The sequence below is a fragment of the Rhinatrema bivittatum genome, chromosome 16 (assembly GCF_901001135.1).
Source record: "Rhinatrema bivittatum chromosome 16, aRhiBiv1.1, whole genome shotgun sequence".
In the NCBI taxonomy this organism is placed as follows: domain Eukaryota; kingdom Metazoa; phylum Chordata; class Amphibia; order Gymnophiona; family Rhinatrematidae; genus Rhinatrema; species Rhinatrema bivittatum.
Window position 1 is genome coordinate 16,498,182 of NC_042630.1, and position 13,294 is coordinate 16,511,475.

General features: G+C 40.7%; 1 protein-coding gene across 1 annotated transcript; it reads right to left on the reverse strand.

Moving 5' to 3' along the window:
• Nucleotides 1-842: 842 nt before the first annotated feature.
• Nucleotides 843-13,019, reverse strand: LOC115077451 (extracellular calcium-sensing receptor-like). Its single transcript, XM_029579743.1, has 6 exons — nt 12,823-13,019; nt 12,112-12,400; nt 9,307-10,137; nt 4,145-4,372; nt 1,826-1,949; nt 843-1,741 (listed from the first exon to the last, which is right to left on the reverse strand). The coding sequence occupies exons 1-6, from the start codon at nt 13,017-13,019 to the stop codon at nt 843-845; spliced, it is 2,568 nt and encodes an 855-aa protein (XP_029435603.1).
• Between the last annotated feature and the right edge of the window lie 275 nt (nt 13,020-13,294).

Below are 13,294 nucleotides of genomic sequence, written 5' to 3' on the forward strand. Positions count from 1 at the left end.
GTGACTGAGGGTCGTTTCCTTCAAAACTGTAAAGGTGGACTCTGTGAGTCTCGATGGGGTGTCGTGGAGAGAAGGTGGGAGAGGCTGCATATATGCTGGATTTCTCCCAAGGCAAGGAAAGAGAGAGATTGTCTCAGTCTCCCGTGCATTGGAGAACAGGTCAGAGTCTCCAGAGGTGGCGATAGGTGGCGTGGAGGTTCAAGAGCTAGCCAGCTACAATCAGCGGTGATTTTCTGCCAGGTCATGCCAAGGTGCCGACGTGAAACCTTTTCTGTCGCCGACCTGGAAGCTTTTTGAACTTCCTTCCTTTTTCCCCATTGCAGCTGGAGTGGAAGGCAAAGGCTGCCATTAGTCCTGACCAGATACCTTTTTTTTTTCTTTGCTATTTAGAAAATTATCACTAGTCCGAGGGGGGGGGGGGTAACAACTATTCCCAGTCAAAGGTTAGAAGATTGTCCCAATGTGCTGTGCATCATCCAGAGTTACCAACATTTTCCATAGGAGGAAGAAGGAAAATATCTGAAACTCTTTCACCTTTTCTTTGCAGTAAGGATTTTGTTTTTGGAACTGCATCTTTGGGTGCCATCTCTCCTTGGACTGGTTCCATTCTTATGAATTGGGCTCTAAAGGATAAATTCTTCCCCATCAAAGAACTTTGGGTTGGCATGTGGTGCATTATGGCCCCTCAAACTCCGAGCCCTGGTATCCTTCCAGAGAGGAACTCATAGGTTACATCTAAATTGCCTTTATTCAATGTAATGAAATTATAAAAAAACAAAATAGTACTGAGTTACAACTAATTCTACATTTTGTGCCTAAATATCTTTAAATTTCCTGTGATATCACTTTCTTCCCATCAGATTCCTCTTTGAGTTCATCTCAGGCCTCACTAAAATGATGAAACATTTGGGAAAGAAGATACATGAGTACAAGGCAGAACTGGAAGACAAGATGGCAAAGATCTCCATGGCAACCATGTACTTGCCATGGGTACTGAGGTAGGCCGGGATAAAGGACAGCCACACGCTGAGGAATGCCAGCATACTGAAGGTGATAAATGTAGCTTCATTGAAGCTGTCAGGAAGGTTTCTGGCTAGGAAGGCCACTAGGAAACTGATGGTGGCCAGAAGCCCAAGATAGCCCAGCATAAACCAGAAAGCAATGGGAGACCCTTCATTACATTCAACTATTATCCTTCCAGGCTGAGTATGAATGTTATATTCTGAGAAAGGTGGAGAGAGAAGTAACCAAGAGACACACACAAGAACCTGAATCAGGGTACAAGCACTGATTATCACATAAGACATCTGGGGACCCACCCATCTCCTTAAATCACTATTGGGCTTCGTGGCTTTGAAGGCAATAACCACCATGATAGTTTTAGCCAACACACAAGATACGCAAAGAGCAAAACTAATGCCAAATGCAGCTTGTCTGAAGAGGCATTTCTCTGGGCTTGGGTAACCAATGAAAGTCAGTGAGCAGAGGAAACAGAGAGTGAGGGCCAGAAGCAGGACAAAGCTGAGGCTGCGGTTGTTGGCTTTGACAATGGGCGTGTTTCTGTAATAAATGAAAAGTCCCAAGGAAACAAGAGGAATCAGAGAGAAAATAATGCTGATTGCTGCCAAAGTAGCCCCAAAAAGGTCTTCATAGGAGAGGAAATCTAAGGTCCTTGGAACACATTGGTCTTGTTTGGCATTGGACCATTGATTCCATGAGCACTTGGAACATTCTGCAGAGTCTGAAAGATAACATAAATAAGAATGTTACCAAGCTTGGAAGTTATATATTTCAGATGTTAATGCTGTACTGCTCATCAACATACTGGTCTGGTTAGTGACCTCTCCTGGTGAACACAAAACACACTGGAAACAGCAGACAGGATCCCCTTCTCTAATAGCTGTCCTATAGCCAGTAGGGCAGCTTGGACTGCACAATGAGGATGGCACCTGTAGACATATTAAAAAAAAAAAAAAAGATTTTCAAGCGCTACTGTAATTTGTAATTTTCTACCAATCAGGGAATTAATCTCAAGCACTATAATGATTGACTTTGTCTACAAGGGAATTTGTATGTTAAGTGCTCAGGATTTGACGAACATGGTAACTATGGTGGTGTTAGAGCATATGCTGTTCCTTTAATTACCCCAATAAGTAGGCTTCAATTGTATTTGATGCTTTTGTGTCTTGGTCAGTTCATCCAATGACAAATTTCCATAGGGCACAATTTATTCAATGACACCAATAAATAAACCAAATAATTTGTATTTAATAATGAAACATTCAAAAGAATATAATAACATAAGAAGTGCCATGCTGAATCAGACCAAGGTCCATCGAGCCCAGCATCCTATCTCTAACAATGGCCAGTCCGAGTCATAAGTGTCCAGCACATCCACAATAGTTGATCTATTTCTTGTATCTCACGCCGAGGGATAAGCTCTGGCTTTGACAAGTCTACCTGGCTAATAACTGTTTATGGAGTAGTTTTCCTTCAGGAACTTGTCCAACTTTCTTTTGAGCTCCACTATGATAGTTGCCATGACCACATCATCTGGCAACAGATTCCATAACTTGATTGTATGCTGAGTGAAACTTACTTCATACGATTTATTTTAAATCTGCCGGTTGCTATTTTAATCTAATGGAGTGTCTCCTAATCTTATTGTTATATGAAAGGTTAAATAATCATTCCTTATTTACCCATATCACCCAACTCGTGATTTTATAAATCTCAATCATATCCTCTTTCCATCTTCTCTTCTCCGAGCTGAAGAGCCCTTACCAATGTCCACTGATTAATCTGCATTAGAGAACTTGACAATGGCATAAAATGTCTTTGACCAAATATTACCAACTGGTTGAATAAGCCTTTAAGAGAATGTTTATTGAAAGAAATATTATTGAACAAATTTTACCCGATGAATGAATCATTATTATCTACATTGCAACTGGATAAAATATCATTGGTTCAATTCTATTGTCCGCTGGAGGTAATTTCATTTGGATAAATTGTCATTAGATGAGTTGTACTTATTCAACATATCAACATTACAGAAACTATCTATTGGACCAAATATGCAAATAATAACATTTTGATAAGTGAAAATGCACAAATTATCCAACGGAATAATTGGATTTGTTCTTTAGGAGGATAATATTCAGCAGTTCATGTATAATGTCTCTGAGCAGTACTTTCATCATGTACATTTGTGCACATACATTCTGAAGTCAAAAGTATATTTTATATTCTGTTATGTTTTATGTCTTTTTATGTTTTTATATTTGTCATGTTCACCACTTAGTATGATTAATTTGCTTTAAGAAGTTTATAAGAATTTTAAATAAATAAAATATGTGCAATAGTGATTCCTTCACCCTCTTTGAATGCCTACTGTGAATGTAGGGGAGAGTATGCACACAATCAAGTTACTTTTCCCCACACAACCCCCCCCCCCCCAATAATTTTCAAACGACAATGTGCACGCATAAACTGGAGTTTATGCACTTAAATCCTTGTTGAATATTACCCCTTAAACAATAGGTTATTTGATGAATTGTACCATTGGATGAGACATCACATGATCAATTGTTCTGGGTTGAATCAAACTCATTGCACAAATTGACAGTTGTAAAAAAAAAAATGTGATTGGACCAATTGTACCAACTGAAAGAATCGCCAATGAAAAAGTGTGTCCTTTGGACAAAATGTCATGGGATAAATTATCCTCAGATGGATTATTTCCATTCACTGTACAAATCATTCACTGGATGAGGTGTCACGACAAGAGTGATTTTTTAAAATCGTTTTACACAGGTGAAACAGCTGCATGAAAAGCTTTTCAATGGGAATTTCCACATGTCTAAAAGGTGCGTGAGCAGCATAAAAATCCACCACCACTACCCCCCTCCCCCGACTAATCTTGAATTGCATGCTTATTCTGTAAAAACATCCCACTTCACAGAGTCTGTAAATAGGGCTCTACCTAGATACTTGCTTGATGAATTCTCTGCTAGGACAAATAAATTATCTTGCTTGATCTGGCATCCATTTCTGGAGAATTTTCTGCTCGCATGGTATGCCATCTAGGGGCCCACTAAATTATATGTATGTAGCAGGATCTTCTCTGAGGACATCTACCTACCTGTCCCTCCCCTGAAGCCCACACGATGGCACTAATGTTGATGATGAGGCGCTGCCCTGAAGGGGCCCTGGAGTCATAGCTGCCCACCTTCAGGTGTCTGATGGTGCCCTCAGCACTCCGCTGCCAGTTTACTATGTCATACTGGGCAGGAGCATTTCCATCCCCATCGAAAAAGATCTCTTTGCCAACTTTATTATGAAAATGGACATTCTTGATATAATGCAGAAGCTGGAGGCAGAGAGAAGAATGAAGGAGCTTTACTATGATGGTTTCCGTTTTCCAGTTTGTGATTTAGTCGATAATATCTACCATCAGGCGTATTCGCAGTTCAAGGAATGGAGAGGAAGGAGGACAAAAGGAGGGAATGAGAGAGACGGAGATGAAGTGATATGGGGAGGAAAGAGAGACAGAAAAGATGGTGCATAAAAACTGAACACAATGAAAGAGAATTGATTAACAGTAAAACAGAAATGCTGGGAAAAGCTGATATTGAGAAATGGGGAAAGACAGATCAAGAAGAAGAGAGAAAAGGGAAGTAGAGGCAGAAAGATGGAGGGAGTCACAGACACAGAGAGAAGAAGATGAGAGAGCCCAACAGAAAAATCAACATAACAGATAAAGACCATACAACCCATCTAGTCTAGGATTCTAAGGGGGTCATTTAATAAGCCACTGTATTTTCCCCTGGAGGAGTAAAGTACCACGGGGTTTACTAGGCTGTGATACTCGATACTGCCAGTAAAATACTAGCTCACCACCTTTAGAAAAAATTGCATGGCGCCATCCCCATCTCCCATCACTATAGCCCATCCTATCGAACCCTCCCCCTGGTCACACCATTGCCTTTCTGATGGGCTAGTGGGGCACTCTAGGCTCCATCTGACAAAAATTGCTGCTAGCTGGTTCTGTCCCATATATATCCTATCACCTCTACTCTATGTTTGGCTTTGGAACCTTTGGAAATTTATTTGAAAGGGTTACAGGGATTCAAAGGGAGAACTTAAATTTAGCTTAATGGCTGATGACATGTTGTTGTTCCTGGGAAACCCTGAACAAAGTGTGGCATTAATTAAGGAGGCTATTCAGAATTTCAGTGCTTTCTCGGGATTAAGAATAAATTACTGGAAGTCTGATGCTTTTTCCATTGTTCCCTCACTTTAAAGGACAATTGAGGAAAGCCATTTCCATTTAAATAGAACTTGCAGGGCCTGAAATATTTAGGAATTCAGTTATCTCGCACAGAGGAAGACCTGTATCAGCAAAACCCGGGCCCTAAATGATTGTAAAAATTTGCTAACTAGGTGGGTGGATTATTCGTTGTCCCTGTTAGGAAGAAGTGCGGTGGTAAAAATGATTGTTTTACCTAAAATGCTATATGTTTTATGGATGCTCCCATTGTGGATGAGAACAAAAGAACTTAAAAGCTTAAGATCTGCCGTATCCACGTTTATATGGAAAAAGAAACGTGCACAAATTTTCTGATAGTTGTCTAAGCCAACCTGAAGCACAGGGAGGCCAGGCTGTGCATGAGTTGAGATCATATAACACTGCGGCCCTTACATTGATATATACAGGACTGGGTCTCCTTACATTCCAAATTTGACCCTGACCCACTCCTGGCAGAATTAACCGCGCCTTGAGCACCAGTTGCTCGGTTACATCACTCCCTACTTAAGAAATCGATTCAACACAGATGGTTGAAATCCATCCAAAAATCAAGGAAATGGTGACGCCTTCCTAACAAACACTCGCCATAGACATATCCCCCTTTTTGAGTTTGATAGGAAATCCAGACTTTCCACGCGATCTGGATTATGGGGTATTTAAAGAATGGAAAAATGAAGGGTCTGTACTGCATAGGACAGTTAGTGGATCAAGAATCCAAAATGTTATCGTCTTTTCAACAATTGACAGAAGCTTAGGGTATTCCTAAAAAAAGTCGCCTATTTACAATCTAGGCACCATTGCTTCCCAGTGGGGACTAATAACCTAGATGTCATCTCATTTACGGATCGAGAAGACTGTTCCTTAGACACGTCCCCCAAAATTTAATAAACTAAGTACGTGGATGTTGCAGATAAAGGAAGCGCCTCCTAAGAACATAAGAACATAAGAAAATGCCATACTGGGTCAGACCAAGGGTCCATCAAGCCCAGCATCCTGTTTCCAACAGTGGCCAATCCAGGCCATAAGAACCTGGCAAGTACCCAAAAACTAAGTCTATTCCATGTAACCATTGCTAATGGCAGTGGCTATTCTCTAAGTGAACTTAATAGCAGGTAATGGACTTCTCCTCCAAGAACTTATCCAATCCTTTTTTAAACACAGCTATACTAACTGCACGAACCACATTCTCTGGCAACAAATTCCAGAGTTTAATTGTGCGTTGAGTAAAAAAGAACTTTCTCCGATTAGTTTTAAATGTGCCCCATGCTAACTTCATGGAGTGTCCCCTAGTCTTTCTACTATCCGAAAGAGTAAATAACCGATTCACGTCTACCCGTTCTAGACCTCTCATGATTTTAAACACCTCTATCATATCCCCCCTCAGTCATCTCTTCTCCAAGCTGAAAAGTCCTAACCTCTTTAGTCTTTCCTCATAGGGGAGTTGTTCCATTCCCCTTATCATTTTGGTAGCCCTTCTCTGTACCTTCTCCATCGCAATTATATCTTTTTTGAGATGCGGCGACCAGAATTGTACACAGTATTCAAGGTGCGGTCTCACCATGGAGCGATACAGAGGCATTATGACATTTTCCGTTTTATTCATCATTCCTTTTCTAATAATTCCCAACATTCTGTTTGCTTTTTTGACTGCCGCAGCACACTGAACCGACGATTTCAATGTGTTAGCCACTATGACACCTAGATCTCTTTCTTGGGTTGTAGCACCTAATATGGAACCCAACATCGTGTAATTATAGCATGGGTTATTTTTCCCTATATGCATCACCTTGCACTTATCCACATTAAATTTCATCTGCCATTTGGATGCCCAATTTTCCAGTCTCACAAGGTCTTCCTGCAATTTATCACAATCTGCTTGTGATTTAACTACTCTGAACAATTTGTTGGTTTGTCAAAATTGTCAGCACTATGGAGCGAAGAATTGGGAATTCCCCTGAATGCTAAAGACATGCAGGGCAGCTTTTGTTGTCCTATATAAACATTTGAAAGCTGCGAATTTGAGGGAAGTGCAGTTTAAAATACTCCATCGTGTTTATACAACTAGAGCAATGGGAGTTAAATGCAATTATGACAGTTGTTTAAAATGTCATAATTCCATAGGTGACTTGTGTCATATGTTCGCTGGCTGTTCATCCCTATTATTTCACTGTATTCATCACATTTTATATAGTTTACTGTATTCATCTTATATTATTTCATCCAGTGTTAGTCCTGTAAATTCCCTCTCATGTATTTCAGTTTATCTTTTGCCTTTTTTACTAGATTCACCTTATTTTATATTATCCATTTTTAGTCCTGTCCTTGATTCCCCCTGTATTTCAGTATATTTTATGCCTTGTATTTCAGTATATTTTATGCCTTGAATTTCAGTATATTTTACATCTTGTATTTCAGTATTTCTTATGCCTTGTATCTCAATATATTTTTGCCCCGTTTTTCAGTATTTTCTATGCCTTGTTACCCCGTACCATCTAGCCGTTATTTATTAGTTACGCCACCTTTTGTCTGAATCCTCTTCCCCTGTGTATTTTAGTACCCATTTTCCCGTGTTACCGTCCTCTAGCTTCCTCGTTCATATTAGTTTCTCCTATTATTCCATTTACCCCTCCTCACCCCCCTTGTTCTTTGATTCCTCTATCGTTCCCTTGTTTCCCCCCACCCTTGTTCTCTGTAATACGTTAAGTTATCTGTAAACCGATATGATGTACCCACGAATACTGGTATAGAAAAGTTCTTAAATAAATAAATAAACTTATGTTTATTGGCGAGGAGTTTGCGATTTTTTAAGTAAGTTATTACGAGTCACCATAACATGGTCCGGAAAAACTGTTGAACTTAGATTCTTTTCAAGATACTGTGAAATTGCCAGCAGGGGACACTAAGCTGTTAAGTATTGCTCTGAATTTAGCAAAAAAAAAAAAAAAAGTGATTCTATTAACATGGCATAATGAAGAGCTTCCTAAATTAGTACTTTGAAAAACAAATGAGAAATTTTGCTGCTATGGAAAGAATGTGTCAACATATGTATAGTGGACATCCAACCTCATTGATAAAGCAGAAAGGTTATTTTTTTTTTATGGTCTAAAGTTTTGCATTTGTTGTAAACTGTGCTTTATGGTACCGTATCCGGGCTATTTAATTTGTTTGAGATCTTGGTATGAACACAGATGGACGTTTGTGTAAGAATGGAACAGTGTAAGTGTGAATAACTGATTCAATCACAAAAGCAAAAGAAGAAGAAAGGACTTAAATCGTGACTTTTATTTTTCATTTCTTTTTCATAATCATGTCCAAAGCTTGGTTAAATTGCAATTTGGGAATTATTGATTCTTGCAGTACTGCTAAGTCTTTTTCATTGGTTGTGTTCCCTGCTGTTAAAGTTATTCTATTCAATAAAGAAATATTTAAAAAAAAAAAAAAAAAACCTGTGCGTTAGGCTCAGCGCACGATATTGCATCGGCCTGACTGGGGGTTATCGCTGATACAAGGTATCCACCGGGCAGTAAACCCCTAACACAGCTTGATAAATGATCTAAGTCAGATGCTCCAGTCAGGCACCTTACAGTTGGCATCTGGGGGCTTGAAATCAGCGCTGAGTATCAAAGTTCGTTCCCCCAACCTTCCCGTACCCCCGTTTTTAGATTCCTAAATTTAGAAACCTTGTGTCTTAAGGGCTTGAAGTGTAGGGTTCTCAGCTTTAAGCTTTAGGCACCTAGGTCTTCACAATATCAGAGAGCAGAAAGAGAGAGCGAGTGAAGAAACTGATGAGAGAGATGAGGGAGAAAGCTGAGGACATAGAGACAGAAAAGAGCTGCCTTATGAGGTACCGTGCCACTCTTGCCTTTCCTTAGACTTAACATATAACACTTCCTATCACCTAAGCCTGTTCAAATGGCAATGGGGAAGACCATCATACATTGTCCAATGCTCATTTTTTGCACTAAATGTGTTAATAAGAAAATACCGGTTCTTACTTGCCATGGCTGAAAATGGACAACATCTGTACAGGTGCCATGCAAGAAAGGGCCTCTCCCCTGCTGGCAACAGCTCAGATCCTGCAAAGCATGCGCAATGGCATAAATCGTGTTATAGACATTGTAGGTGACCCTCAGATTGGTGACATCTGTGTACATATTCTGTAGATTTGCCAGATCCTCAGTTCCCATGCAGAGCTTGGTACTGTTATCCCAGGACCTCAAGAGAGCGTCTTCCTCTGGCCACTTGCAGCCAAAGGCTTCTTCCCAGAATCTTCTGAGGTATATATCCTCTGGGATCCTTGCAGGGTAAGTGCTGATGAGGAACTCCTTAAAGCCTGGCATCTCTCCACTATGAAGAGCAAACCCAATGGTACCAGAGAGGATTCCAGCGTACTTCTGCTGGGACAGAAGAGAGGATGTGGACCAAGCCTCGCTGGCTATCCAGATCTTTCCAGTCACATTCTGCCTCAGCATCTCATCCATCACAGGGACCAGCTTAGTATCACCTGAGAAGACAACGATGGCATTGGCCGAAGAGATTTTGATTCTGTGGGCGATACGGTCTGTGTTTCTGTCTGCTTGGCTCGTGACAATGGTCTCTGAGAAAGCCACACAAGCTCCAGCCTTGACGATCTCTTCCTTTACCTTTTGCATCCCCTGCTGGCCATAGTCATTATCTAAAGCCAAGAACCCGACCCAGGTCCATCTAAAGTGAATCACTAGTTGGGCCAGCCCCAGGGACTGGAAGGCATCACTGGGAACGGTCCGAAAGAAGGATGGAAACTGGATGCGGTCACTCAGCAATGGGCTTGTGGAGAAATAACTGATCTGTGAAATGAATAGAAATATTCTTAGCATTTTGATCGATTAGGTGCAAGGATTTTAATCTCAGCATACCTGCTTGAACCTCTAGTGAACAGGAAGTCTTAAATACTCTTTCAAGTTATATGCTACAAATTATACTCCCATTCATTTGTATTCATATGTTACAATGTTTTTTACTTCAATAGTTTAATCAATTGTGATCTTGTTAAATGTAAAATAGGGCAGATCTCGCCCTATTCAACCTGTTACCTGGAAACCGATGTGATATCTCGATCGAATGTCGGTATACAAAAGAAATAAATAAATAAATAAATAAATATATGCATCCCATATATATATAGGTGGTTTGCAAGAACTCATTTAGTTGAAGCTTGTTTAACTGGATCAGATTTGTGTGGTGAACTACTTACATTTGCATAATATTTTATTTAGAACATATTCTGAATCAAAAACCCTTGTTACTTGACTCCTGGGCTTTTCTTCACTTCAAAACAGAAAATAGGAAATGATGTGGACAGCACAGGAAACAGAGGGTGAAAGGTTACAAAAACTTGGAGAACCACACGGGCCTGGGAGGGATCACTAGAAATTGCTGTTTCTCAACTAAGTGCTCAATGCATGAATCGTAACATACTACAGCAGTGATTAGAAAGACAATACGAAGAATTACAGAAAGTTATATTTGTACAGGAAATAGGTCAAGGCATTATGTTATGCTATTGTTTTTAATTAATAATCTAGGTAGAATATTTTAAGTAGTGATTGTACTGTTGTATTGTTGCATGCATTATGAATGTAAAATGTTTTACCATACCAAACACTGTGGAGGAGGCGGGTTATAAGCGATGCTAAATAAATAAATAGTACCTTGTTTCTTACTACACTTCTCCCCCCCCCCCCAAAAAAAAAAACAACCTATAATTTGTACAGAACCCTTGGCTGGCTGCTGCCTACTGGAATCTCAGCTAAGCCAAAGGCTCGTCAACACCAATGAACCACCACAAACTCATCCGTTACCATTGACAGGTCTGCGTCAGCAGCACATTCCATAGCTTATGTCCCGTGGCTGGAGAAATTTAAGAAAAGAGGGATGACACAGAAGCCTTCAAATACGTAAAAGAATCTTATAGGGAGGACGGCGTTCAGTGGTTCTCCATCACACTCCAGAAACAAAACAGATTTATAGGATTCACGGTTCCACTGGAGAGATTTTTGCTTAGGCATTAGGAGAACCTATTTTATAGTTCTGTTTATTGCCTGCTGCTGAATGCTGGGCTTCAGGTTCTTCTCAGGCACCTTGAGCCTTCATTCACAGAGCTGGGATTTATTCCCTATTTTCTCCTGTTGTGCTATTTCCCACTTTTTCCCAGCCCACCCATCCCCGTGAGTTGTTCTTGACTCAGAGATATGGACAGCAGCTCCTTTCAGACCCCCCAGTGCAAGTATGCCCTTCAGCGGCTGATTGGTGCTGCTGCAGAATACAGCTAAGGTTAGCTCCTCCTCATGGGCTGGCTTGAGAATCGAAAGCCAAGTCTGAAACCGAACCAAAGTCTTGCATGTGGCAGCCATTGAGCCAGCCCCAGGAAGAATGTTTCATTTGTAAATGTAAGGGGCAGTCAAACATGGAAACAAAATCCACAAGAAGGGAGAGGAAGTGAAAGCCGGAGCAGACTGAGAAATCAGTCAGAGTGTCTAATCCCTCAAAAGATCTCTTAAATCAAACCAGAGATGATTTTGATACAATTCCTTGATGGAGCCATGTCCATTTAGAAGAACATGATATTTCTACAACGTTTCTTGCACCTGCTTATGTGGCCAGCCATATTCCAGCTACAAAGACCTGTTCAGTAAGGCTAAAGTTGTATTCAGTGATCAGTGGGTTTCTTGTGTTCCAGTCTCCCTCTCACTTGGCACTAGTTATACTGTTATTACCTGAAGGGGCGCTAAATGATCTTGAAGGTATCTTAATGGACCTACCTGAGGGTATCTTGATGGACCCAATAACCGAGCCATGGGGATAGAACTGAGAGACCCTGCATCCCCCACTACGGCGGCCAGCTGATTCTTCTGACACCTGTAGTTGGGAACAGCCTCCTCCCGTCCCGTCAGCATCCACAGAGTCCCTTCAAGGCCTCGCTGCAGGATTAAACATGAATCATAGACCCAGAACCCCAGGGTGGTGTTGGGTAAGAGATCTGGATCCCCGTTAATCTCTCTGATGGCAAACATCATGCTCTGCATCCACTGGTAGTTCTGGAAAGCAAACCTGGAAGGCACAGGAAGAGCTGAGACCTCACCAACAGAATTTATACCTTACTTTTTAAGAAAAATATATGTCTTTACTGTCACATTTTATTAACATTCATAGTGGGGAAACTAAATCACTCTGCCAATGTGATTGACCCTACGTTATAAATGTGTAGCTGAACCAGTTCATGGTTTGCCCTCTTGATAAAACACAAACTACAGAGTCATAGATGCAAAGTCGAAAAACTGGACATGACTCATCCTAGCTTCACTGACATAGAGTCATCTAGTCACCCTAGCAAGAAGATACAGATACCTGCAGTTATCTGCACATACTCTGTGATGAGATCATACAGAAGTACATAGCAAAACAGATTCATACTTAGGAGGTTTTAATGAATCAGTTCTAAATGTTAGCAGAAAATAACACTATGACCATACTTGCGGCAGGTGATTGGAGCAGGTCCCAATGGAACAGGAAGGGAGAGAGTTTCATGGTAGATTACATTGTGATGGACTGGGAAAATTCCCCCGATCAGGATATCCCCAGGTCTGGAATACCCTGTTTCCAAGGGTCTGTGGAGCCAGCACCCTTCTTCTATACCCAGGGAAGGGGAAGATGGCATCAGGATGGACATCAGTGACCACAGGATCCCTTTACAACAGAAGAAAACTCTTACATTTCTCCTTAAAGTCATGGCTTGGCGAAAGACCTGGACCACTGCCCCAAGGGTATAGAGGCCTTTAGTGCTCCCTGACCATATCAATCAAATAATGATTATACCTGAATCAAAATTCCCTAAACTGCAGAGTCAAAGGGCAGAAAGCCACTTTATGACTGGAAGAAATACATTCTTTTTCAGTTCTTTCTTGATGGGAAATTTGTATTATTATTATTATTATTATTATTAAA